Source organism: Microtus oregoni, unplaced genomic scaffold (genome assembly GCF_018167655.1).
Source record: "Microtus oregoni isolate MIOR12 unplaced genomic scaffold, Mior012 000020F_ref0000438, whole genome shotgun sequence".
In the NCBI taxonomy this organism is placed as follows: Eukaryota; Metazoa; Chordata; class Mammalia; order Rodentia; family Cricetidae; genus Microtus; species Microtus oregoni.
Genome location: NW_024543079.1, coordinates 24,621,060 through 24,645,923, shown reverse-complemented (window position 1 = coordinate 24,645,923; position 24,864 = coordinate 24,621,060). Strand labels below are relative to the sequence as shown.

The window sequence follows — 24,864 nt, the reverse complement described above, 5'->3', positions numbered from 1 at the left end:
AAACTGTGCAGGCTTCTGTTCCCTTATGGTGTCAGAAAAGGGAGAGAGGGTGGCAGCTGGGGGACAGATGATACTCAAGTATTTGCTTTTCTCCCCCATGGCTGACTTTGGGTAGAAAAACTCATAGTGAATTGGAAACTGGGCAAGTCAGAAAGAAGAGGGCATGGTGGAAAGCAAGCCTGGAAGGAAAGCCTCTAGGGAAACCTCCTAAGTAATACAATGGCGACCTAACATCACAAGGTTATCCCGTCCTCGGTCACACACTGTGAGCCTGGGATGTCCATCCTTACCCAAATGGCTCTTCAAGGAAGCGCTTAAAATAGTAGTATTTCACTCCTTAGTCACCTGTTCTCAGCCATTTGGAGTTCACTTCCAAATGGCTGATTAATTAGAAAAGTCTTATGGTAGAAACACGGAACACTGGGTTCAAACAGGGAAATGGCTGATGTAAAGCAACCACCTTGGAAACAGTGCAGATTTGCATACAAGTTTCAGGAAGTCCAGTCTCTTTGCACATGAGAGTTGCTCTTGGTGATACTGACGTGGAACAAATTGCTCCAAACCTACAGACAGAGAGCAACATACATTCTACCTGATTGTCATTTGGTGCGTCCAGAATTTGGAGTGAGCATGAGAACTCCTGCTTATCCCATGTGGTTGGGACAGATGGCAGTGAGATTCATCAATTTTGGATGTCCGAGACAACCACTCACAGGATAACAGGCTGGGAGCCCCCGTGAAGATACCAGCTTTTCCAGCAAGTCAATCTCAGGACAGTTGGACCTCCTTACATGGTGCCCTTCTTCTTCTAGATCAAACAAAATAGACAGCCTTTCCCTGCCCAGTCTTGACAGTTAGGGGGCATCTCTTTGTGCCATGCTGCGTAGATACTTACTCTGGTCAAGGGCAAGGACATGGGTCCTACCTCTCAATAAAGGAAAAGCAAAGACAAGAAGAGATTGTGTGTTTAATAATGATCTTTAGCCCTTGGTGCTACTGAACATTTTGCACGCAACAGGATAAGCTGGTGATCTCACCTGGAAGAGATGCCTGCCATCAGAAGTGCATGGGTGTGCGGTACTGCTCCTTCAACCCATGGCTTAAAGCCCTGGTCATTTGAATCCAGGCTAGCAGCTCATGGGATGACACTGGTTGCTTAGATGAAATTACAGGGCTCCTCCTCTGGTCTCTAAGATGCACTGACATCTTGCTCCCCCCCCCCCCAGCACTGGGCAAACGTACCTGAATGGTGAGAGTCTCTCTGAATGGGCAGAGATATTGATTTTCTTTTCTACCTTTCTGAAAGCTCCTTGTTTACCAAGTGCTGAGCAAACATCAGGCAAATGGTGGTCTGCACTGACATAGATCAAGGGGAGAAAAGCAAAGGCAGTTCTGGCTTTCTGAGCATGGAGCTCGTTAAGCATCAAGTGTGTACACGCACGCGCACACACACACACACACACACACACACACTAGCTTTAGATTGCAAAGTGCTCACTGTGTTCACACATCACTATTTGCTGATTGATAGTGCAGCTGGCCCAGATGGTACTGGGGAGCACTGTAGAAAATGTCTCCAATCAAACCACAGAACTGAAGCTTGAGCTCTGTCTGGAGAGAGCTGACAGAAAGCTGCAATGGACAGAATGTCCCCACCATGGTAGGGCCACATCTCACAGGGTGGAGTTTGCAGCCTGGTGTTAAAGGTCAGAATTGATTGGCCATCAGCAAAGGTAAAAAAAACAAAGGTGTTTGTCTGCCTCAGTGGTGACTGAGAAACACAGCTTTAGAGATTTCTAAGAGGATATTTAAGAACTGGTTTAGCTGGGAGTAATAATATATACATATAATCCCAGCACTTAGGAAATTGAGGCAGGCAGATCTCAAGTTCAAGGGCAATGTGGCCAACTTAACAAGTCTGCGTCTCAAGAAAGAAAAACCAAAAAAGAAAAAAGGAAAGCTCTGGTCAACATTGTATTGCACTAACACTCAAGAAACAGAGGTGTTGTTACCTTTGTTCAGCACAAAAGCCAGAGGTTCCCTCCGGTAGCCAAAGGGGAGCATACTGATGCCTCCTGTAACTATAGCGTAGGAGAAAGCCTCTGAGAAGGTGTGAAGTAGAGATCCCGCGTTCTGGTTGGCTCGCTTCCAGAAGGTCAATATGGCCCCTGAGAACAGCCAGGGAGAACCCCCAACAAGAAGGCTTTTAGTAATTTTGTCAATTTTTTTTTATTTAAGTGGGTTAATGCTATGCAGAATACAACCAACAGTATTAGTAGGGCATTCTGGGTTTTGGCGCTAGGTCTTTGTAACATCCTCCAGGAAGTTGCTTAAGTGGAACAAGTTTGCCAAGGTCTGTCTGCAGGACACGTTCTCGGAAGCTGGCTTGAAGGACAGTCACTTCACCCTCACCTGCGACTGAGAACAGGACGTATGTTTTCATTAAAAACCGACATGCAAAGATGGCTTTCCTACACCATTTATAGAAGGAACAGAGAGGGGGAAAGATCATCTTGTCTAACCTGTAGAGGTAAGGTTCCACCTGGACAACTGAGGAAGAGGAGGGGAAGGTCTAAGTGCCTGTATCTGGACATGGCATGGACGGGCAAGCATAGAACATGACTCCGTCATTCTCACAATGACCCTGGAGTGGTCTCTCTGAGCTTTGACTCTTTCTCCTAAGAAGAAAGCTGATTTTTTTCTATTGTTGTTGACGGTTTTGTTTTAAGGAGGATATTTTTGCTTATTCTGGCGAGATCATTTCAGAAGAATAACAACCCTAAGTAGACTGTCTTCACTGTGTATTTCTCTTAAAATCCAACAAATACTCTCATACATCTCTTTCCAACTGGGATGTTCCGAGACAAGCATCATTACAGAGTTTTGTCATTGTGCGCACATCAGTGTTTGTACACAGACAAATATGAACATCAAAATACTGTAATTTTATGGAACCACAGTCATCTCTGTGGTCTACTTTTGATAATCTGACATAACTACATTAAGTCACCTCCTACATCACACTTGGCACTTCTGAACTCAGAAACCAGGAGAGAGGAGCCTCATTTCCAGGGGGGAAAAATGCCAGTACTAGGGGACAAATCCCTTATCTACAAGGACCTATATGAAAAACTGAGAGGGTAAACCCACCTCATTCAAGGGATGATTGACAGGTGCTGCTTGCTGTGACCCAAAAGGGGATACAAACTCGAACTCTAGTATGACAGACGTATCCTAATCAATGGCTGAGCTTTGACACATCATGCCTTCCCCAACTGCAAACATTGCTCCGAGAAAGGACTTGAGAGTGGTATGGTCTTGTGACATCATCTTGCTTTCAATGCAGTTCTGCTAGGCTCATCAAGACAGGCCTCTGTTTCTTCATTAACAGCATACCCTTCTAGGAAGAGCCACTTAACAAAGAGTGGAATAGGACTTTCAGCTTCTTGGGAAGAGCCAGCACTTCCTAGATTCCATAAAACAGTTGCATAAAGGGGATAGAAATTCAGTGCAAAAGGAAACTTGATGCTTCTTTTTCAAATGCTGCGGAGGGTAGGACATTGGTGACATACACTTTTAATTTCAGTACTTGGGAGGCAGAGACAGGGGGATCTCTGTGAGTTTGAGGCCAGCCTGGTTTATGGTATAAGTTCCAGGACAGTCAGGGTGCGTACACAGAGAAATCTTCTCTCAAAACAACAAACTAAAGCAAACAAATGTCAATGAGGTGCATGCATGCTAACGACTTTCATTTGTTTATTTAATCATAGGATAAACCGGGCATAGCAGAGAGAGAAGGTGAACAGAAACATGCTCTATTGAGAATAATGGTAGGCTTTGTCACATGTGGAGGACATGGTCGTGTTGAGGGACTCTCCTATAGCCCTGGCCCCTAAATATTCATTTCCCCATCTCTCTGAAAAATACTTTTTCATACTTGATCTGATTTTCCCTTGGGGAACTTACAATTTAATAACAATACAGCAAGCAGCAAAGCACAGGAAATGGCTGTTTCTGTCAACCTGTTTGGAAGGGGACAGGGTTTTCCCTCAAAACTAGTTCTGACTGTCATCAGGATATATAACAAATTATCAAAGAGTGAGGAAGGTGTGAGGAGCCGCACGCTGGGCCAAAAGCATTGAGATACGAGTGGATGTGTTCGAGGCAGGGAAGCTTTGCATCCATGTGAGGCCTCGATAGGGTGACCCTCCCCCCCATGTAGAGCAGTGGGGAAGGAACACAATATGAAGTGAAGGACAAGCAGTCCTCTGGTGTCATGAAACCCTGGCTGAAGTAGCCGTGCTATGGTGGGGAAAAGTGCTTGGGACTCTGAGAGAATTCAAAACTGAGACATTTGAGATATGGAAAACAACTTCCCTTACTGGCCAAAAACCCATTTCTGTAGAGAAGACTGAACAAAGCAGCAAACAAACAAAGCAAACACAGCACTGCTCCCCCAGAGTTCCAGACAGCATTGTCCCCTGCATATCCAGACAGCACTGTCCCCCAGAGATCCAGACAGCACTGTTCCCCAGAGATCCAGACAGCACTGTCTCCCAGAGATCCAGACAGCATTGTCCCCTGCAGATCCAGACAGCACTGTTCCCCAGAGATCCAGACAGCACTGTCCCTACAGATCCAGACAGCACTGTTCCCTCAGAGATCCAGACAGCACTGTCCCTGCAGATCCAGACAGCACTGTTCCCCAGAGATCCAGACAGCACTGTCCCCAGAGATCCAGACAGTATTGTCCCCTGCAGATCCAGAGAGCACTGTTCCCCAGAGATCCAGACAGCACTGTCCCTGCAGATCCAGACAGCACTGTTCCCTCAGAGATCCAGACAGCACTGTCCCTGCAGATCCAGACAGTACTGTTCCCCAGAGATCCAGACAGCACTGTTCCCCAGAGATCCAGACAGCACTGTCCCTGCAGATCCAGACAGCACTGTTCCCCAGAGATCCAGACAGCACTGTCCCCAGAGATCCAGACAGCATTGTCCCCTGCAGATCCAGACAGCACTGTTCCCCAGAGATCCAGACATCACTGTCCCTGCAGATCCAGACAGCACTGTTCCCTCAGAGATCCAGACAGCACTGTCCCTGCAGATCCAGACAGCACTGTTCCCCAGAGATCCAGACAGCATTTTCCCCAGAGATCCAGACAGCACTGTTCCCCAGAGATCCAGACAGCACTGTCCCTGCAGATCCAGACAGCACTGTTCCCCAGAGATCCAGACAGCACTGTTCCCCAGAGATCCAGACAGCACTGTTCCCCAGAGATCCAGACAGCACTGTTCCCTCCGAGATCCAGACAGCACTGTTCCCCAGAGATCCAGACAGCACTGTCCCTGCAGATCCAGACAGCACTGTTCCCCAGAGATCCAGACAGCACTGTCCCTGCAGATCCAGACAGCACTGTCCCCAGAGATCCAGACAGCACTGTCCCCCAGAGATCCAGACAGCACTGTCTCCCAGAGATCCAGACAGCATTGTCCCCTGCAGATCCAGACAGCATTGTTCCCCAGAGATCCAGACATCACTGTCCCTGCAGATCCAGACAGCACTGTCCCTGCAGATCCAGCCTGAGCTCCAAACCAGCAGCACACTCCTTATGCAGCCCCCAGCTCCTCAGTCATACCCAGCCTTCAGTCTTCCCAGCTGAGGCTCTAGAATAGCGTTATAGACAAAACTGCCTTCTGGACTGGGAATGTAGCTGATTGTGGGGGAGCTGATTCTGCAGCACATACATGGCTTCATGTTCCACACCAAGCACAATTAAATAATCAAATAATCTTTCTGTGTAATCTCCAAATTCCTCACCCATGGAGTGAATCTATATGATGAAATATTGGTGTTAAGCCACAAACTGGGTCAATTTGTTAGGCAGCAATAGTAGGATACAACTGTTGACCTTGAATGATTTACTAATTGGTTTCGCCACTTAGTGATGGAGCCTAATTTTGTATTTTACTCCCTCTTCATTAACACGCTTCCTAGTCTCTGCTTGGATGCTTGTGGGATCCTGTCTCTATCTCGTCACACAAATTTTCCCTGGCACATTGATTCCCACGCCCTTTATCTTTCTTGGGATGTGCTGAACCATTCAGGCTATATCCACAAGAGATTTGTTCTGCATCTGTTTCAGAGCTTTGTGTGTTTGCTTTCCTAGAACATTGTTAGAATTATTCCTAAGTGGAGGAGTGGCTCCTCACTGGTAAATTTGGAGTGCAGAGTTCAAAACATTCCCTCTACTGCTTAGCTCTTGTTTATTGCTACCTCCGATCCAAGGACCATTACTAAAAGAGTCAAATAGCCTCTAACTCTGGGTAGACTAAGACCAGTTTATTCTAGGTGATAATAATACTGGCAAAGGATGTGACTTCAATACTTTGGGTCTTAAAGCCTAAGGCTCAGCATCAGTGCCCATAGTATTCGTGACACCTAGCCATGTTTGGTCATCTGTGGTATGGCACACAATTCCTCTCAGTCTCAGAAACTGATGGTTCCTTCACTGTAAATCCCTAAGCAGGATGTCTACCTGAAATGCCAGCGCTCATGAACACGAATAAACAATCACCTCTCCCAGCTTCCCCCCACCAAGGCTTTTTGTCATGGAAGCAATCCTCAGTTCTTGTTTGTTAAGAGAAAAAAAAAATCAGAAAAGTGAAGAAGTTTGAGGAGAATTTTATTTAGCAAGGCTAAGCAAAATGAACAGCCCCGAAGAGAGATGGGTTGGACAAAAGCAGAACAACCCAGTAAATTCTGTTCTCCTGTGCACTATAAAATCTCTAATGAATATTTATGAGGTACATGACATTTTTCCTTCCCAATCATAGTGGACTAGGTCACTCTTTTAGGGTATTTCTTCCCAATAATTTCTACCAAAGAGGAGGTGCCAAAACCACAGGCAGTTAAAGTGATATGAGTTCTTTTGAGCATGCAGTATATATGGTTTTTTTGTTTTTGTTTTTTTTCTTTTTTTGGATTTTTGAGACAGGGTTTCTCCGTAGCTTTTTTGGTTCCTGTCCTGGAACTAGCTCTTGTAGACCAGGTTAGCCTTGAACTCACAGAGATCCGCCTGCCTCTGCCTCCCAAGTGCTGGGATAAAAGGCATGCGCCACCACAGCCCGACAGAATATATGTTTTGTGTGTGTGTGTGTGTGTGTGTGTGTGTGTGTGTGTGCATATATGTGGGGGAATGCCCTAGAGCAGAGGTTCTCAACCTTCCTAATGCTGCAATCCTTTAATATGGTTCCTCTTGTTGTGCTGACCCCCAACCATAAAATTATTGGGTTGCTGCTTCATAACTATAGCTTTGCTACCGTTGTAAATTGTAATCTAAATAGCTGATATGCCAGACATCTGATATGTGACCCCTGCGAAAGAATGGTTTGACCTCCCAAGGGGTCTGGACCCACAGGTTGAGATCCACTGCCTTAGGGGCTTAGTCTCTGATCCAGCAGAAACCACTGAACCATGAGTGCAAGGCTATTTGGTCACAAAAGTCACCGGAGGCGCAGCTACTGAGACACAGCTGCCATCTTCGGTTACTCATCCCTAGCTCCTTGCTCCGCCAGCCTCTTCTTCAGTCGGGAGATAAGGAACGGGAGTAAGCACACATGTTGCTTGCAGATAGAGTCCCTCAAGCATCCTGCAGCTCAAAGTCCTCAGCCTGCCACTGCCTCCCCAGTGCTGGCACTGAAGACCTGGGCTCACACACTGGTTGGAGTAAGCATCTTTGCTAAGAAGTCCTCTTCTTTCTAGCAAATGACAGGCACATCATCAGATGTGTTTGTTCAGCGGTACTGACGTAGCTCTATTAGCAGCGCCTTCAGATCCCGGTCCTGGATGTACCATAGTCCCACCTCTCCAGGAACTTTCCGCTTGTGTGAAAATGTCTTGAGTATTTCTGTAAGAAACTCAAGGGTACTAGGCCAGGGAGCATTATCCACACTCAGAATCAAAAATGGCCCTCAAAAGATAGGTTGTGCTCACTGAGAAATTTGTCTCGCTGTCTTTTTTTTTCCTGGTCTTCCATGCAAGTGACCCCTTGTCACCTCTCAACACCAACAAGTGAAACATATGTGTTTGTATCTTTGTATTCCTAATCAGTCTCCTTTAGCTGCTGCTCAGTGGGGGTCAAGTGTGTACCAATGAGTGCAAGATTAGTCCGAGCCATAAGAACACTTTATTTTTCTCTGGTAAATTTGTATAGAAAGTGCCAGCCAGTTCTATCCTACAGGAAGGAAAATGGAGTGGAGAATCAAAAAAAAAAAAAAACACTGGAAGAGGGGCCTATGCACTACTACAGATTTCTTAAGTATTAAAATGTGACTGTCTACACACGCAGCACCAGCAAACTGCACACTAACACACATATGCATGCAACACACATATACACAGGTACACACATACATATACACACATGCAAAGTTAATATTATTTAAAACTTCACACACATGGTAAAAGCATGCCTGATATTGCCAATATTCCCTCTAAATTATTTAGCACGGCTCCCTTCTTCCAGCCAGGAGACAGATGGATTTATTCATGAATTGCCAGGGGCCACCCGAGTACTCAATAGGCTGCCAAAAGGTGTGTGGAACTAAATGGAATGCAACGGTCTTAGCAGCTTTGACTGGTGTAAGACAATAGTGTGACCCACAGCTCTCCTCCCAAGAGACTTCACTTTCACCTCCTGCTCATCATGAAACAGGATTTTTGTTACCCTCTCTTAAAATGCAAACCCACACAGTAAAGCACTGACTGACATGGGTTTGTTAAAGCGCTCTTTATGGGAGGAAGGAGTTAGTTTATATCATGCCAAATAGTTTAATAATAAAGTCCTACTAGATTTATGTATTCTCCCCACAAAATCCCTCTTCAACCACCAGCTACCAAATCACTGCCACTTTTTATGGGATTGCCTTGTCTTCCCACATCAAAATATACTCTCAAATTAGAAGTCGTTCCTCCCCATCCCAGTTTGCGTGTCCTTGAAATCAACACCACAGATTCTCAAGCATCTGACCAGCCCTACCCTCTGCAGAAGGCAGAAGAGCGCCCCTCCCACAGGCTCAATTTCAAGAAACCCATTAATGTGTCCACCCAAGAAGAATGGGTCACTCCCTGAGTGTGGGGGAGGGCGCTTCTTCTGCTCAGAAAATGAGATTGTTCTTAGTGTGATTCCAAAGCCAAGTCCTTTGTTGCAACAAGGACTCCGGCTTCCCTAACAAGGCTGGGACGTAACTCCTCCCCATCCATCACAAAGAAGCCAAGTCAATATAAATCACCGTTTTACAACGTGTCTAAGGAAAGGTGTTTAATTGCTTATGAAGACCAGATTGATCACTGAGAATTTAGAAGATGTAGAGAAGAACAAAATGATCCACTTTAGTTTTGTTTCCCATCTTCCTTTCTTTAGTTCCGGGTTCAGACCTAGATCCTTGGACGTTCTCGGCCACTGTTCTGTCACCACTGAGCTAGAACCCCAGCCTTTCTATTTGTGTTTTTATTTGGAGACAACATGCAAGTTATCCAGCATAACCTAGAATTCACTCCATAACCCAAGCAACTCCTGACCTTTCGGTCTCCTCATCTGGCCCTCTGAAACAGTTTGGACTGCAGGCCCTTGAAAATGGAGAAAAGGGGAGATCGTGAGGTTAGGAATGCAGGAAATCCAGTGCAGGAGTAAAAGGCAAAAAAAAAAAAAAAAGACACACCTACCTGTGGGTAGAAAAACACAGCCCAGAAAGAACACAGCCTCGGAAAGACTCCTCAGTACTAGACCTCCAGCCTCCAGAACTCCAAGGGCATAAGGTAGTATTTTAAGCAATGAGATTTGGGGCAGTCTGTTACTGCAGCCATGGGCAGCTAAGACACCAAAGAACGAACATCTGTTTTCTCTGGTCTTCCCAAAAGGACAGACCGAAGCGAATGTATGGTTCCAAGCCTTCCATGAGCAAGCGCTATGGCAGAGCCCATTCGTTATACTCTCCATTTGTTCTACATCGCCCTGCTGGTGCTCATCAATGCCCTGCCACTGGGTGCTCCCTGCATGCGCAGGAGTGTGTTAAGAATCAATAGCTCTGACCTTTATGCTTTGTTGATGCTCTGTCATCTTGGGCTGCTCAGCTTGATACGAATTACTCCTTAGCTGCTGGTGCAAGCTATGCACTCCCCTCAGCAGCCCACAATCTCAGACATCTGCCGACTGCAACTTTCAGCACACGCCTCTGTTCCATTGGCAGCCAATCAAATCACAACAGAGGGGAAGAACTGACGAAACTTTGCTGCTGAAGATGCCGGCCTTCAAAGGCCACCACCAGCACATGCCCTGTGGAAGAAAGAGCAGAGGGAAGGTCTCTACTCTTCCCTTGACATCTTTGGCCCATCTCTTAGTAGGAAAAACTGACATTCAGTGTCTTGTTTAAGAAAAGAGGACTCCATTTCAGGGTTAGAGAGAAACCTGCTACCTGAGAAACTCCTAAGAATCCACCAGGATGACCCAAGCTAAGACTCCTAGCAATAGTGGAGAAGGTGCCTGAACTGGCCTTCTCCAGCAATCAGATTGGTGACTGCCCTAATTGTCAACAGAGTCTTTATCTAGTAACTGATGGAAGCAGATGCAAAAGTCCACAGCTAAGGAGTGGACCAAGCTCTGGGAGTTGACGGAGGAGGGGATGTACAAAGAAAGGGGGTCAAGGTCATGATGGGAAAACCTGCTGACTGAGCTAATGGGCGTTCACAGACACTGGACCAACAGCTAGGGAGTCTGCATGGGACCAGCCTAGGCCCTCTGCATGTGGGTGACGGGTGTGTACCTTGGTCTGTTTGTGGGGCCCCTCACAGTGGAATAAGGATCTATCCCTGGCACATGAGCTGGCATTTTGGAATCTATTCCCCATGCAGGCATGCCAAGCCTTGATGCAAGAGGAAGAGCTTGGTCCTGCCTCAGAATGACATGACATGCTCTGTTGACTCCCATGGGAAGCCTACCTCTTTCTGAACAGAGGAGGTATGGATGTGGGAGGGAAGTGGGAGGTAGGGGGAGAAAATGGGAAGAGAGAAAGGAGGGAAAACTGTGGTTGGTACATAAAATAAATGAAAAAATTTAATAAATAAAAAAGGAGCCATGCTAAAAAAAAAAAGAAAAATAAAGGAAGGAAGGAAGGAAGGAAGGAAGAAAAAGAGTCTAAATTTCCAATAATTCATTTTTTTATAGCAGTCAGCTGCTTTTGTCCATTCTTAGGATGAAACAAAACCACAACCTCTGTAACAGCATGTGAAGGCTGGGTCTTTCCCATAGGAAACCCATTACCACATGTAAAGACTGTGTCTAGAGAAGCCAAACACTCAGTGAACACTTTCTCCAGCGCCCTTGCCTCCCATCCTTAGTTCTTCTTCCTGTGAGGGGCCCTATCCAAGCCTGATCCTTTGTTGTTGATGACAGTACCACTTCTCCCTAGCTCACAGAAACTGCCCAGGCTCTTGAAATTGTCTTTTCCACCAACTCCCCTCCTCTCCCTGTGCCAGTCTCTCCCATTGCCGCTGAGAAAGCTAATTAATAAGTTCTGCACGAGCTTGGGTAAGTGAGAACACCTGGATGTAGCCTCCTTCCCAGAGGACTTGTTTTCCAAATCATTTAAATGGAGTCGCAATCAGTCTGGATAATGAATGTTTAAAATTAATGTTTAACCCTTCGCGGCTGCAACCAGCCCAGGTGCATGTGCCTGGGGCAGGTGGTTCACAGGAGGCTGCCTCCATACCCTTCAGGTCACATCACATGCTCCGTTAGCCTCAACTCTGCCCCTCATTGCTTCCTTTTTGTTTATTCGGTTTTGTTTTGTTTTTTGAGACAGGGTTTCTCTGTGTAATAGCCCTGACTATCCTAGAAGTCACTTTTAGACCAGGCTGGTCTCAAACTCACCAGAGATCAGCCTGCCTCTACCTTCCACATGCTGGGATTAAAGGCCTGCGCCACCACTCCTGGCTCTTTGTTCCTTCTATAACTCTGTGGATATGTTGTTCAGCATAACTATCTAGACTGTTTCCCAGGTCCTAACAAGAGTGTTTCTTCCACCTGATCCTCACCAATAAGTTTGGGAGGTCAGGAATCACATCACCTCTGTGCTGGACATCAGCCAAGAAATTTCTATAAAGAGTCAGAGAGCAAATACTGCAGGCTCTAAGGCCATACCATCTCCTTCGAACATACCTAACTGTTATACAGCACGGAAGCAGTCAGAGAAGATAGTAAACAAGAGGTCTAGCTGGCTTCCAACAAACTTTATTTACAGAAATAAGTTCAAATCTCTGCTCTAGTTAAAAAGATGGCACAAAGAATTTGAGGAATCTACCTCAGAATTTGTACAAATATGGAGCCATTACACCAGGACCTGAGCCCACAATTTTCCGATTCTATATCTAGTGCTCAATGACAGCCTATAACACTGTGGCACTCTGGAGAATCAGGACTTTGGATGAAAATACCACTATCTTCACCCAGCCATGCCTTATCACTGCAGGCAAGGCATCAACTGGACCTGGGTGTCATCCTTCTCTTCTGCCAAGAATAGGAGCTTGGCGACCCAGACGCCTCCCACCTAGTATCTCCCATCTCCTGGCTCAGCAATGGAACTGGAAACTACATTATAGGGCCATGCAATGCAGTGTTAGATGCTATGCTCCTGTGCCATGCTGAAGCCCTGCACTCTCCACGGACAGCCTTGAGCACCTCCTCACATACCCTGCTGGCCTCACTTCTTCATTCCCTGCCCCTAACACCGGTGCCTCCCTTCCACACATGAGGAAGAGGAGCACTCGGCAGACTGTTGGATATGAGGAGGCAAGCTGGTCAGAGCTAGGGTAGAGGGTGGCAGAGCTTTTTTCTCCATCCTCTTTCTCCATCCTTAGCCCAGACTTTTCCTTGCAACTATTTTCCCAGGATCCTTCTCTTGTTGCCCTAGGGTCCTTCTGCTCACCTGTGATAGAGCTCAGGCAGGCTCTTGGGAGAGATCCATTGTGTGCATGGCCAAAACTTGTGTCACGGTGACTTAGCCTTTTTTTAGCCTCTTTTCTGCACTCAGCTCTTGGGAGAGTCCTGTAGAGAGATCAATATGATTTTGGCTAAGGACAACGTGGAGGGGCTTCTAACCTCCAAGTCCTACCCCACGACATATGCCAATCTAGCCAGCCCTTGCTTAACATTCTACCATCTCCTAATATTTTCACTTCCATAAATCCAGCTCCTACCATTCACCTACAACCCTGGTAACGGGAACAAGAGGATGTGCAAGCTCATGCTATGCATAATCCACATGTGCCTGCAGACATCGGAGCTGGAGTTTTATCCTCAGTGGCGTTCTCATTGCTTCTCTCTGCACTTGGCTCCACTGGAAACCCTCCTCGTCTCCTCCCTAATTGCATTGATTTATGTCATGGCATACCTTGTGCACAGAGCTCTGGATGATGGATAGCAGTTTGTTAATATCTTGTCACAGAGATGCAGCAGCTAGAACTGTGGTCAGAGGCCCAAAGCCATAGTTTGTTCCCTCAATCGATCGTCTTTGTTCTTGCAGGACGGGCAAACCTCTCTAAATGAGGCTAACCAATGTTGTGCACTCAGCCGTAATTGTGGCTTGCCTCCGTGTTCTTTCAAAAGTTAAGCCCTGTGATTTGCACATAATTGGGCTCTCCAAAAGTCGCACCTGCCTGCTCAAGGAAGAAATTAACAGTCTTGGCCACCTGCTCCCTCCCTTCCTGAATCTGACCTCTCTCAGCTACGTCTTCCCTTCCCGACCCTCTCTACTCCATATCTCTTTGGATTTTGACACCCCAGCAGATAAACTGGAGCACCTGCAACTACATAGCCAGGTATTGCATTTGTGGGCTGCGGTCATCCTAATCCACAGCCAGGGAAGTTTAAGCCACAGACATGGATAGAAACAAAAGTCAAAGATTGGGGTGTTGGCAGAGCTGTTTTGGGGAGCCATGTGGCTGTTTTGGGAGATCTGATCTTTTTTCTTGGCTTCTAGTCAGCTTTCTCAGGGTAGCCTCTTAACGGTCTCTCTGTTTGGACCGGTCTCCCTAATTTCTCTTACGTGAACACACCAGTGTTGTCCAAGTAGGCTACAGTCTAATGGCTACATTTGACCTCCTCCCATCAAAGGCAAAACCCCAGACATAATCTCATTCTGAGGAACTGGTCATGACTTCAACATTTGGGTTTAGAGATGGACACCAGTCTATAACAAGTGGTAACTGTGGCTAGTTAAATGTTGATATGATATCTCAAAGACATAAAGCTATGGTATCCTACCTAGAGATAAATGGTCCCTGGCCCCACTTCTTTCAGTGTCCCCCAGCTGCTTAAAGCTAGAAATTAAAGCCCTCACCACACCTCTGGCATCTCCACCACTGCTGTGAGAACAATCCAGAAATGGCTTGCCTTTTCTCTTCCCCAAAAGGATATTAGTGATGGGCATATCTTCTGACTCCAATCTATAATCCTACATCTCCTAAAGGTGTGCATTCATGCCCCTGAGTTATCTGTTACAGTGCTGGATGAGATATGTAGTGTTGTTAGTTTTACTCTTTGCTCTTTTGGCTTTGGGGGGCCCCACCACTGAGATCCCAAATAAATACACATGGAGAATTATTATTTCTTATGAATGCCCGGCCTTAGCTTGGTTTATTTCTACCCAGCTTTTCCTAAATTATCTCATCCACCTCTTGCCTCTGGGCCTTTATCTTTCTCTATTTCTATATAGCTTTCATTGCTTCTTACTCCATGGCTGGCCATATGGCTGGGTGGCTGACCCCTGGAGTCCTCCTCTCTGTCTTGTTCCTTCCTTCTCATTTTCTCTCCTCCTAATTATTCTCTCTGCCTGCCAGCCCCACTATCCTTTCTTTTACCTTGCTATTGGCCATTCAGCTCTGTACTAGACCCATCAGGTTGTTTTAGATAGGCAAAGTAACAGCTTTGCAGAGTTAAACAAAAGCAACATAAAAGAATACAGCGTTGTCACTTGCATCCCACTACTGCACCCTGGGGGTGGAGGTAAGACGGCCCAGAGTCATGAGTCGGGTAAGTGGCAGAGCAGACTCGCTTATTGCAGGAGTTATGCAGACCTTTAAACTCCTTTCCAGGACCCAGAAACCAGTGTCATTTGGAACACTGTGTTGTCTCTCCTTCATTGGCCCCGGCCATCTGATGTCATGGTGTCATCAGTCTCCAGACTCCATGGCAGGCTCCCGATTGGCTCAAAGGGAAATTACCAATGTGCATGCTCTTATTAGCTAGCCCAAGGGGATTTCCATTTGGGCTGCATAACTGATTGAAACTACTCAACTGGTTTCCTCTCACACATCCACCGTTTTTAATATTTTCTATTGGGAGCTCAGTGGGAGTCAGAGTGCCAGTGCTCCAGCCTTATTGTCCCTGCCTTAGGGGGTACCCAGCAACTGGACTGTGCCTGTCTTAGACTGACTTGCTGAGTAAGAGCTTACCCATCATTGACTACCAGCTCTCAAAGGGTGTCCTCCCTGGAAAGCATCCCTGGGTGAAAAGAGGGCCATCTTAGGTGGAGGTCTTTTGGATCTCCATCAGTCTTGCTTGTATGACCTCTTAAGGGGGACCATGGGAAGGATGTCCAAGAGTCATTAGAACTTGGAGAGTTGCCTTGTTGGTCACTCGTTGGTGCCTGAGGTGATGGCAGAGAAACTTGAGAAGAATGACTAGCAACAGGAGTATGCCTCCTGTTATGGCATATGTGACAATCCAGAGGGGTCAAGGGTCAGCATAAGACTGTCCCAGATTTTAGTGATAAAATTGGTCTTCACAGCCATAGCAAGTACCTGCATCATATTGAGATGGGAGATTTATTCCTGCAGGAGGACTAAGTAATTAAGGAATTTGTCCAACCAGCTTCTTGATGTTAAGAAGAAAGGAGGGTGGACACATATAGGCGAGGGGTTCCAGGTACACGGGGCAGGTGGGGGCAGGAAGAGTTCTCACCCTAGGTATTGAGGTCGTGGGTGGAAGCCCTTGAGGGGCCAGAGTTGAATGGTTTGGCAGGGAGAATGGCAGAGTTGAATGGTTGTGGCATATTGGTGCCACACAATATGTCTGGCCAATCTCTTCCAGATGCTAGACAGGTTAACATTGGACTGTTCTTGACAATGTTTATTGTGAGCAGCAATGACCTCCTCAGGAGAGGAGGACTTGAGACTCACAATGATGGCCAACAAGATGGGACCAATGGACACGGAGGGGGAATACTAAGAGAGAGGTGGCAGCAAGTGACTATCGGCGTGCAGGAACAAAGTGAAAATGCCAGGATGGTTCGGCGTAACAGCATCAGAAGGGCAAAAGCTGGGGCCCAGAAAATGGTCAAGCGAACAAAAACAAGACCATGAATCACACAGGCTCCAAAACCATGCCAGTACGGGTCCGGGAGCCCCACCTTCAAGTGCCAGTTGTTGGTTGCTTTCCTTGATCTTCTGTGGGGTTGGAGGTAATGGCACAGAGTCAACAGCATAGACTCCAGGAGTCAGGAAAGTGCCAGAGCAGACTCTTGTTGCAGGTGTTTGGCAAACATTTATACCCCTCCCAGGACCCAGGGGGCAGTGTCATCTGGAACATCTGTGTTGTGTCTCTCCTTAGCCCAAGGGGATTTCCACTTGGGGTGTGTAACCAATTGAAATCATCGACTGGCTTCCTCCATCTTTGCATCATTAAACAAATGTTCCACAGCATAAAAAAATATAACATATCTTAAAATAATATTCCACAACAACGCGGCATTGTCCTTTTAGTTTGGTTTTAACTTACCAGGAAGAAACAGGACACCACCCAAACTAAAGACTGGGAAACTGATGGTGTAAATCAAGAGGGTTTTCACAGATAAGACTTACGTGTTCTTTGGGGATTTTTGCACTGTTCTCATCCCTACCTCTCCCCTCCCCTTCTACCCTCTCCCATGATCCCCATGCTCCAAATTTACTCAGGAGATCTTGTCTTTTTCTACTTCCCATGTAGATTAGATTTATGTATGTCTCTCTTAAGGTCTTCATTATTGTCTAGGTTCTGTGGGATTGTGATTTGTAGGCTGGTTTTCTTTGCTTTATGTCTAAAAGCCACGTATGAGTAAGTACATATGATATTTGTCTTCCTGGAGTTCGGGTTACCTCATTCAATATGATGTTTTCTAGGTCCATCCATTTGCCTGCAAATTTCAAGATGTCATTATTTTTTTCTGCTTTATAGCACTCAATTGTGTAAATGTACCACATTTTTCTTATCCATTCTTTAGTCAAGGGGCATTTATGTTGTTTCCAGGCTCTCGTTATGACAAACAATGATGCTATGAACATAGTTGAGCCCATGGTACAATTGAGCATCCTTTGGGTATATACCCAAAAGTAGTATTGCTGGGTCTTGAGAAAGGTTATTTCCTAATTTTCTCAGAAATCGCTATACTGATATCCAAAGGGGCTGTACCAGCTAGCATTCCCACCAGCAATGCAGGAGTGTTCTCTTTACCCCACATCCTCTCCAGCATAAGTTGTCATCAGTGTTTTTGGTCTTGGCCATTCTGACAGGTGTAAGATGAAATCTCAGAGTTGTTTTGATTTGCATTTCTCAGATGGCTAAGGATGTTGAACACATCCTTAAGTGTCTTTCAGCCATTTTAGATACCTCTGTTGAGAGTTCTCTGTTTAGATATGTACACCATTTTTTATTAGATTATTTGTTCTTTTGATGACCAATTACTTGAGTTCTTTATATATTCTGGATATCAGCCCTCTGTCTGATGTGGGGTTGGTGAGGATCTTTCCCCATTCTGTGGGCTGCCAGAAAACAACATAATTCTTTATGGTACATAAAATGACAATGTAACACAGTCAATGTCATGGCCAACAAATCAAAATCCAAGTTAAAGCAAAACTCATTTATTCAGAAATGTTTTACAGGACTACAAGAGACACAGGGTCCCTTAGCTACTGGATAATATTCTTAGGGAAGGAGAAGATGGTAGGGTTTTGTTATTGTTATTTATTGTTTTCAGGTGTTTTTTTTTAAATCTGGGGCATGAGTGTGTGTGTGTCCACACACCTGTAGGTGCCCACAGAGGAGCGTGCTGCATTCCCTGAAGATGAAGTTGCAGATGGTTGTGAGTTGCTCACTTAGGTGCTAAGAACTGAACGTGGGTCCTCTGGAAGGACAGCAAGTACTCCTAACCACAGAGCCACCTCTCAAACCAAGTGGTAGAGTTTTAAAAAGCAAAATCCACAAACGTGCAAGTAATTTCGTACTCATTATGACTAATGGAAGCAAATGGTTCGACTTGGAGCCCAAATGTCTGATGGTGGTTGCTTTTTAGCTGCAAATCTTGCAAGAATCGGTGATGGCCCAGGATATTGGGGTCCCAGTGGTCTGAGCTGAGATGTGCATCTGCTCTTCAGTGACTCCCTGACCTTTTCTGGTGGCTCAGAACCAAAGTGTCAGTCACCGTCTTCTGCTCTAAGTTCATGGCATGATTGACAAACCCCAGTACTTAAAATAACCTGGACGAGTGCCTTGTAGCTTCTTTTCTTGCATCCACTTCAAGCCAAAACCTTTCTTACCCTGTCAGAGGCAGGTGTCCCTTTTCCTACCCTTTCTCCTGGCTCCTCCCACCCCAGCACATTCCATACTAATTAACAGCTGTTTAATTATCAGCCCAGCAGGGAAGTGATCACAGCCCAGTCCTTAGCCAGTTATTTCCCCACTTAAGCTGTCCCAGATTTCTGGAAGGCTGACTGTGCTAAATGCCCCGTGGAAAAGCTGTGTGGCTTAGTGGAAAGTTCATGGCATTTGGACTCATCAGTCGGTCAATCTGAGTGACTCTGCCATCCTGGCACACTGTTGGGCAAGGGCTTCTGGACCTCCATTTGCTCAGCTGTGACCATGCTCCCCAGTCTTGTTGGAAAGGTAAAGGATAGGGGACATACCTTGTCAACTCTAAAAGAGTAAGTAAATGCGTTTGGTTACTTTCTGTTCCGTCATGGGACTGTCCTTACATGGCACACTCTGGTCACATGAGAAACATCTGCTGACTGAGAAATTCTCAGTTGAGAAGCAGAAGGAGAGGGGGTGGGCGGAGGTGTTTGTGTTCCCTTTGTGCACATGTGACAAAGTAAGGTGTAAGCCTGAGTCAGAACTGCGGGGTGGCCATCAGTTCCCTCTCCTTTTAAGAAGTAGCTTCAAGAACTTCTGCTTTCCCATGCTTTTGCTTGGACACCTGTGCATAGGGTCAACGGCCCACTTTGGGGAGGCTGTCTCAACCTATGCGTCTAAGTTAATTGTATGTTAGTAGAGGGGGAAGCTATGATTAAGTCATACAAATGTCACTGGGATTGCTTCCAAATGGTGATGAAGGGCATTCCGCGAAATGTGCTGAAATTCAAAGGCTAGAGAAGGCACAGTGAGACAGGCGGTCCTTTGGTTATTGTGAAGCATATTGTTTACGTACTAGGAAAATATTACCCTGATATTAAGGGATTTCTCACACATAGAATTGAAGCATTGAAACCTTCCCCAGAGCTCTTTAAAGATGGCTTGCAACCTCATCTCTCCTGTCATGTTTATTTCAGTTACAATAGAAAATAACCTAAATGGCCAATAAGAGGGAAATAGTTGGCACATGGCTCTACAAAGATGTAGAAATTAAAATACTATAGTTACATAGTAACATATTAAAAGCTTTATAGTAAGACACTCAGAGAAGAAAGAATGCATGGTTTTATTTACAGTATGATTACTAATTATATAAAATAATTATGAATTCAAACTGAACAAGAACCAAGAAAATAAAATCAATAGACTTGCATGGGATGGGGGAGGGAAACACTTCTGGAATTATGTACAACATATATTTGCTAAGACAGCCTGTGGAAGCGCACCTAGGATGTTTGTGGAAGACAGGAAGATAAAGATGTAGGAAGCCTGCTTCAGGCTTAAAATTTCTGAGTTGCAAAGAAGGGTGCTGTCCAGGGACCACGGCACCCTAAGGCATCACTGGTTTCCATTAAAACCTCGTTTGTGGAATTAAAATTAATTTGATGGAAATGGATTAAGCAGTCTTTTCATTAGTGTGCTCCTGGTCTAATCGAGTTTGGAGTGACTGGTGAAGTCATTCCTGTGCTGAGCCTCTTCCCTCCAGTCCTCTGTGGGCCTTTTGTTCCCAGACTGCTAGCAACATGGAGATGGGAGTCTTCCAACTCCCCCCTCGCAGTTGGCGGTTGCACTTGCTTCCCTAAGATCCTGGGAAGGAAAGTGACGATTTCACAGAAGTTATTCAAGGCAATGAGTCCAACACAAGAATCCTTCAATAGAAGTCAATAAAGGTGTCCCTGTGGTGAGCACTGGGGATAAAGGCCTCCCTGTGAGACCAAGCTGGGGGAGACGAGTTACTGAGGTCAGACTTCTTCCTTCCTAAGCTGAAGGGATTCTCAGCTTAAATTTGTTTCATAGTAACAGGTCTGGAGAAGAGGCGCATAGAGCTTGCCCATCAGACTGAGAACCACACATTTAGGTAGTAGGAAAGGGTAAAGAATGGAGATAACTGTGCATCTCAAGATGATCGTGGCCACAGGGAAGCTGTTTTCATGTGTATTTCCCCAGGTTTGGGAGGTTAGGGCTTTCTTATATCTTCCAGGACACAATTCAACCCATAACAATTGTAATCAACATAATTTTTATTATTATTATAGTATTATTATTATTAATTTTATTTTTATAGATTCTTGCAGGATTTGCAGCTAGACAGCAACCACCAGGAGACATTTGGGCTCCAAATCGGACCATTTGCTTCCATCAGTCATAATGAGTACAAAATTACTTGCATGCTTGTGGATTTTGCTTTTTAAAACTCTACCACTTGGTTGGAGAGGTGGCTCTGCGGTTAGGAGCACTTGCTGTTCTTCCAGAGGACCCGTGTTCAGTTCTAACCATCTTCTAAATATTCTTCGTATTAATTCCAGCACATACACATGCACATGTACACATATACGCACACATGCACACACACACACACACACACACACACGCACGCACACACACACTCATGGGGGCATATGACAATATAATGTCCTGAACCGTTGACTCTATGTGATATAACTAGCCAAAGACCCCAGCTATGGCATTCTGAAAGCTACAGACCTGTGGCAGTTAGGCCACCTTTCCCAAAGCTGCTCCATCCCAGTATTGGGACACTGAGGCAGGCCCATTGTCCCAGAAAGTCACAGGGTTCCAACAATGCCCAGATTTGGATCCTCAACAGCTTTTTGGTGCTTCCTTAGTCTACAGGGCAGTAAAGGATGCGTTTGGTCAACTTTGTTCTCCTACCCTTTACTAGCTACGCAGTTTCTTGCATTTTTTTCTCTTAATAAAATCTATGCATGCCTCATCCTATTAGGGGAATCTATATTTTAGAAGGGATATGTGTGTAAGTATAGGAATGTACACATAAATATTCATATATATGCATTTGTCTATAGGCATGTGTGTATAATTGAGTTGTAATTTCTTTCTTGGTAGACATGAGCTATGTCAATACTTTTGTCATTTAAAAAAAAGCCAATCCACCCCACTTTGCTATTAGCTATACCACAGCTTCTGCCACCTTTTGGGAAAAAAGATTTCTTGCTTAAGTATGGAGTTCCTGGTCGAGTTTGAATTTTTCTGTCAAATGAAGCTAGCCTTCACAGGTAGGTGTAAAGAACACTGGAGTGAGTTCCCCTGTGGGAAAGGAAGGGTTGAATAAGATCTGAAGACTCTCCACTCTTCCCTTCTTGTATCACTCTAGACTGGACCTACTGGTCTCTTCTCACCAACAACAATTTCTGACTTTATAGAAGAAATAGATTCTGGACCCCTCCCACGGGAGAGCTGTCAGGAAGCTACCAGGGTCTCATAATCAATGGGAGCTTGGCGAGTCAGCTTTAGATAGCCTACAGTGCCTGTCTATAGAAGCTCTAACCAGGATCCTTTAGACGAGAGAGAGAGAGAGAGCAGTAAGTGAACTCTGAGGTAAATGGACCCCAAGTATTCTTTGTCCTTGCCTTAACTTCCTAATAATCAAACTGCTAAGAGAGAAGCCACCAAAAGAGGCATCGTGAGACTGAGGAAGCCCTTGCTGTCATGAGAGCAGAAGCTGCCAGAACTTCACTCCTACTAACATGGAACTCCAGAGACAGAAATAAAGTGCCCCAAACACTCTAGAGAGAATTGGGAAGAAGTAAATAGAGTGTTGGGTCACAAAATCTAATAAAAATAATAATAAATATCTCGTACACACCCTTTTGTGTGGGTCCTTCAACCCTGAGTTTATAGGTAGTCAGAGAAAGAAGCCACAGCAATTGGATGATAAAGTAGTGAATTCCTAAGTGAAAAGAAGGGAGTCTGGTCGTGGACTGGAGCCTGATTGAACTAACAGCTCCAGAATTTCATTTCTATCCAAGAGCTTGGGATTCTCACCAACACCAACAACAATTTCTGACTTTATAGAAGAAATAGATTCTGGACCCCTCCCACGGGAGAGCTGTCAGGAAGCTACCAGGGTCTCATAATCAATGGGAGCTTGACGAGTCAGCTTTAGATAGCCTACAGTGCCTGTCTATAGAAGCTCTAACCAGGATCCTTTAGACGAGAGAGAGAGAGAGAGCAGTAAGTGAACTCTGAGGTAACTGAACTGAACTCTGAGAACAAGGAAAACTATGCAGTGCTTCAGCCTCTTTCCCAGGGGCTCTCCCTTGCCTTCTGGAGCCTTGCAGTGGGCTTGCCGGCTCCTTGGCAGGTGGCTTTGCCTCTACTGGGATTTTGGTTAGCTGATTCTCAAGTGTGATGATAGAGCACTCACAGCAAAGGCAAAGACTCCATGAAAACTTTCAGCAACACAAGCTATGCAGATTTCACCCTGGACTGTCCCTCAATCCCCATCAGCTTCCTTCTCCTAACAGAAAGTTCTATCGTCTTCCTGTATTTCACTTAATGATCCCTGGTGCCTTGTCTTCCTCAAGAATACTTTCTGCATCCAATTCTCATTGTAAGGGAATTTCCTTTGAGCCATTATTAACCCCTGATAGAAGCAGGCACCTGCAGGGGAAAATGTATGTATTATCGTACTTTCAAAGTGTCTTTTCCCTTACTTGCAGATAAAACTTTATGTCACAAGCTGAGCATGCCCAGAGGCATCCTGTCTTCACATTTGATCTTTTAAACATGTGTTTTAGGGCTATACACTAAGCATGTGTGTCTACTATCCTTCCTTCCTAAATTATGAACTTAAACTGAGCATGCTCAGGAATGACATCTTAACTGAGAATGTACTCAAGAATTGGCCCATCCCTGTGTGAAAATGCATAGGCCACTTAAATAAAATTTCAGTTTCCTTTGGTCCTGGTGGGGTGGCGGGAGGTATTTCTTTGAAAACAACTCCCATGCTCTCTTTGCCTATGGCAGGTAACCAATCTCTCTCCACTCTTTATGTTGGTGCTATCTAATTTGGCTTTACACTCACCAACCTGTGAACTGACTCCATTCACGGATGCCATCACCAATGTATGGTTGTTCTATATAGCCACGGGTAAATGCTCTTAGACAATAAACATGTATAGAATGAGATCCTACATAGTCCAATCTTACTTTTGCTGAAGAAAGCATGTGCTTGAACACAAATATTGTTTACAAATAAAATCTGAATTTGTGGCAACAAGTTCCAGGAGAAAGGGTATTAAGGTTAGTACTTGGGTAATCTATTGATATTGTCATTCCAGGTGAAGATGGCCCTGCAACAAGAAGGATTTGACCGTAAAAAGAGAGGGTACAGAGACATCAATGAAATTGACATCAACATGAACGATCCTCTTTTTACAAAGCAATGGTACCTGGTAAGTTTCTCTACTGCTTACAATGGTCTTTGCTTTGAAGGATGAAATTGTTTGTTATTTGGCAGAATAATACACAGCATCCAAGTCAATGAATGCCTCTATGCCTTCTAAGATGTTTGATTTTTCTGTCTATTATGCATCTTAACCCCTAAGCTTCTACCAATAGCTGATCGTGATCACATTGGCCTGGGTTCTGAACAGCTATACCTGGATGAGAGGGAAGACATGCGATCTACCTGAAAGTCATTATCGAATATTTAAGAGCAGTCATCCAGAGTGTCAACAGGCACACAGAAAGGCTGGAGGGACATATGGGAGTCATAGTCACAAGAGTAAGAATCCAGGGTTTTCATGAGTAAGAGAGCTGAGAGAGAATCAAAGGTGGCATTTCAACACAGCCCAAAACAGTAGCAGTGAATCAGGATTTACATCACTGGAACCTAGGCTGTCTTATGGCAAGAACTTTCTGTTTTATCTACAACCCATCATGACCTCTGTGGGTTGGCTTGGCTATGTTTAGAAGATTAATAGGGACACGAGGAATGGCTCAGGGATGAAGAGCATGTGCTGTTCTTCCAGATGACTCAAATTCAGTTCCCAACACCTTTGTCAAGCAGCCCACAACTATCTGGAACTTCAGCTTCAGTGAATCCCACACCACTGGCCTCTTAGGCACCTGCAGTCACCTTCATAAACCCACATATATACACATAATTAAAAATAATAAAAATTAATCTTTGTTAAGGAGATCAATGACTCTGAACCAACCTAAGTTGCAGAGCACATTATAAATGACTGATTCATAAATGTGAGTGATGTCTCACTTTATGTAGGACTAAAAGATGATGAACAAGATAGAAAATTAAATGACAAAGACTATTACACACTAGAGATGCATCCCAGTTTCCCTCTGAGGCTTCAGTGTTTGGC

General features: G+C 45.1%; 1 protein-coding gene across 2 annotated transcripts in view; it reads left to right on the top strand.

The window, feature by feature from the left end:
• Pcsk2 (proprotein convertase subtilisin/kexin type 2) overlaps positions 1-24,864 on the top strand; it is a 227,795-nt gene that overhangs the window by 108,802 nt on the left and 94,129 nt on the right. For both annotated transcript variants that reach the window (XM_041670371.1, XM_041670370.1), the window contains exon 3: positions 23,821-23,934. In XM_041670371.1, coding sequence (XP_041526305.1) covers positions 23,821-23,934 — 114 coding nt within the window. The remainder of the gene's footprint in view (positions 1-23,820; positions 23,935-24,864) is intronic.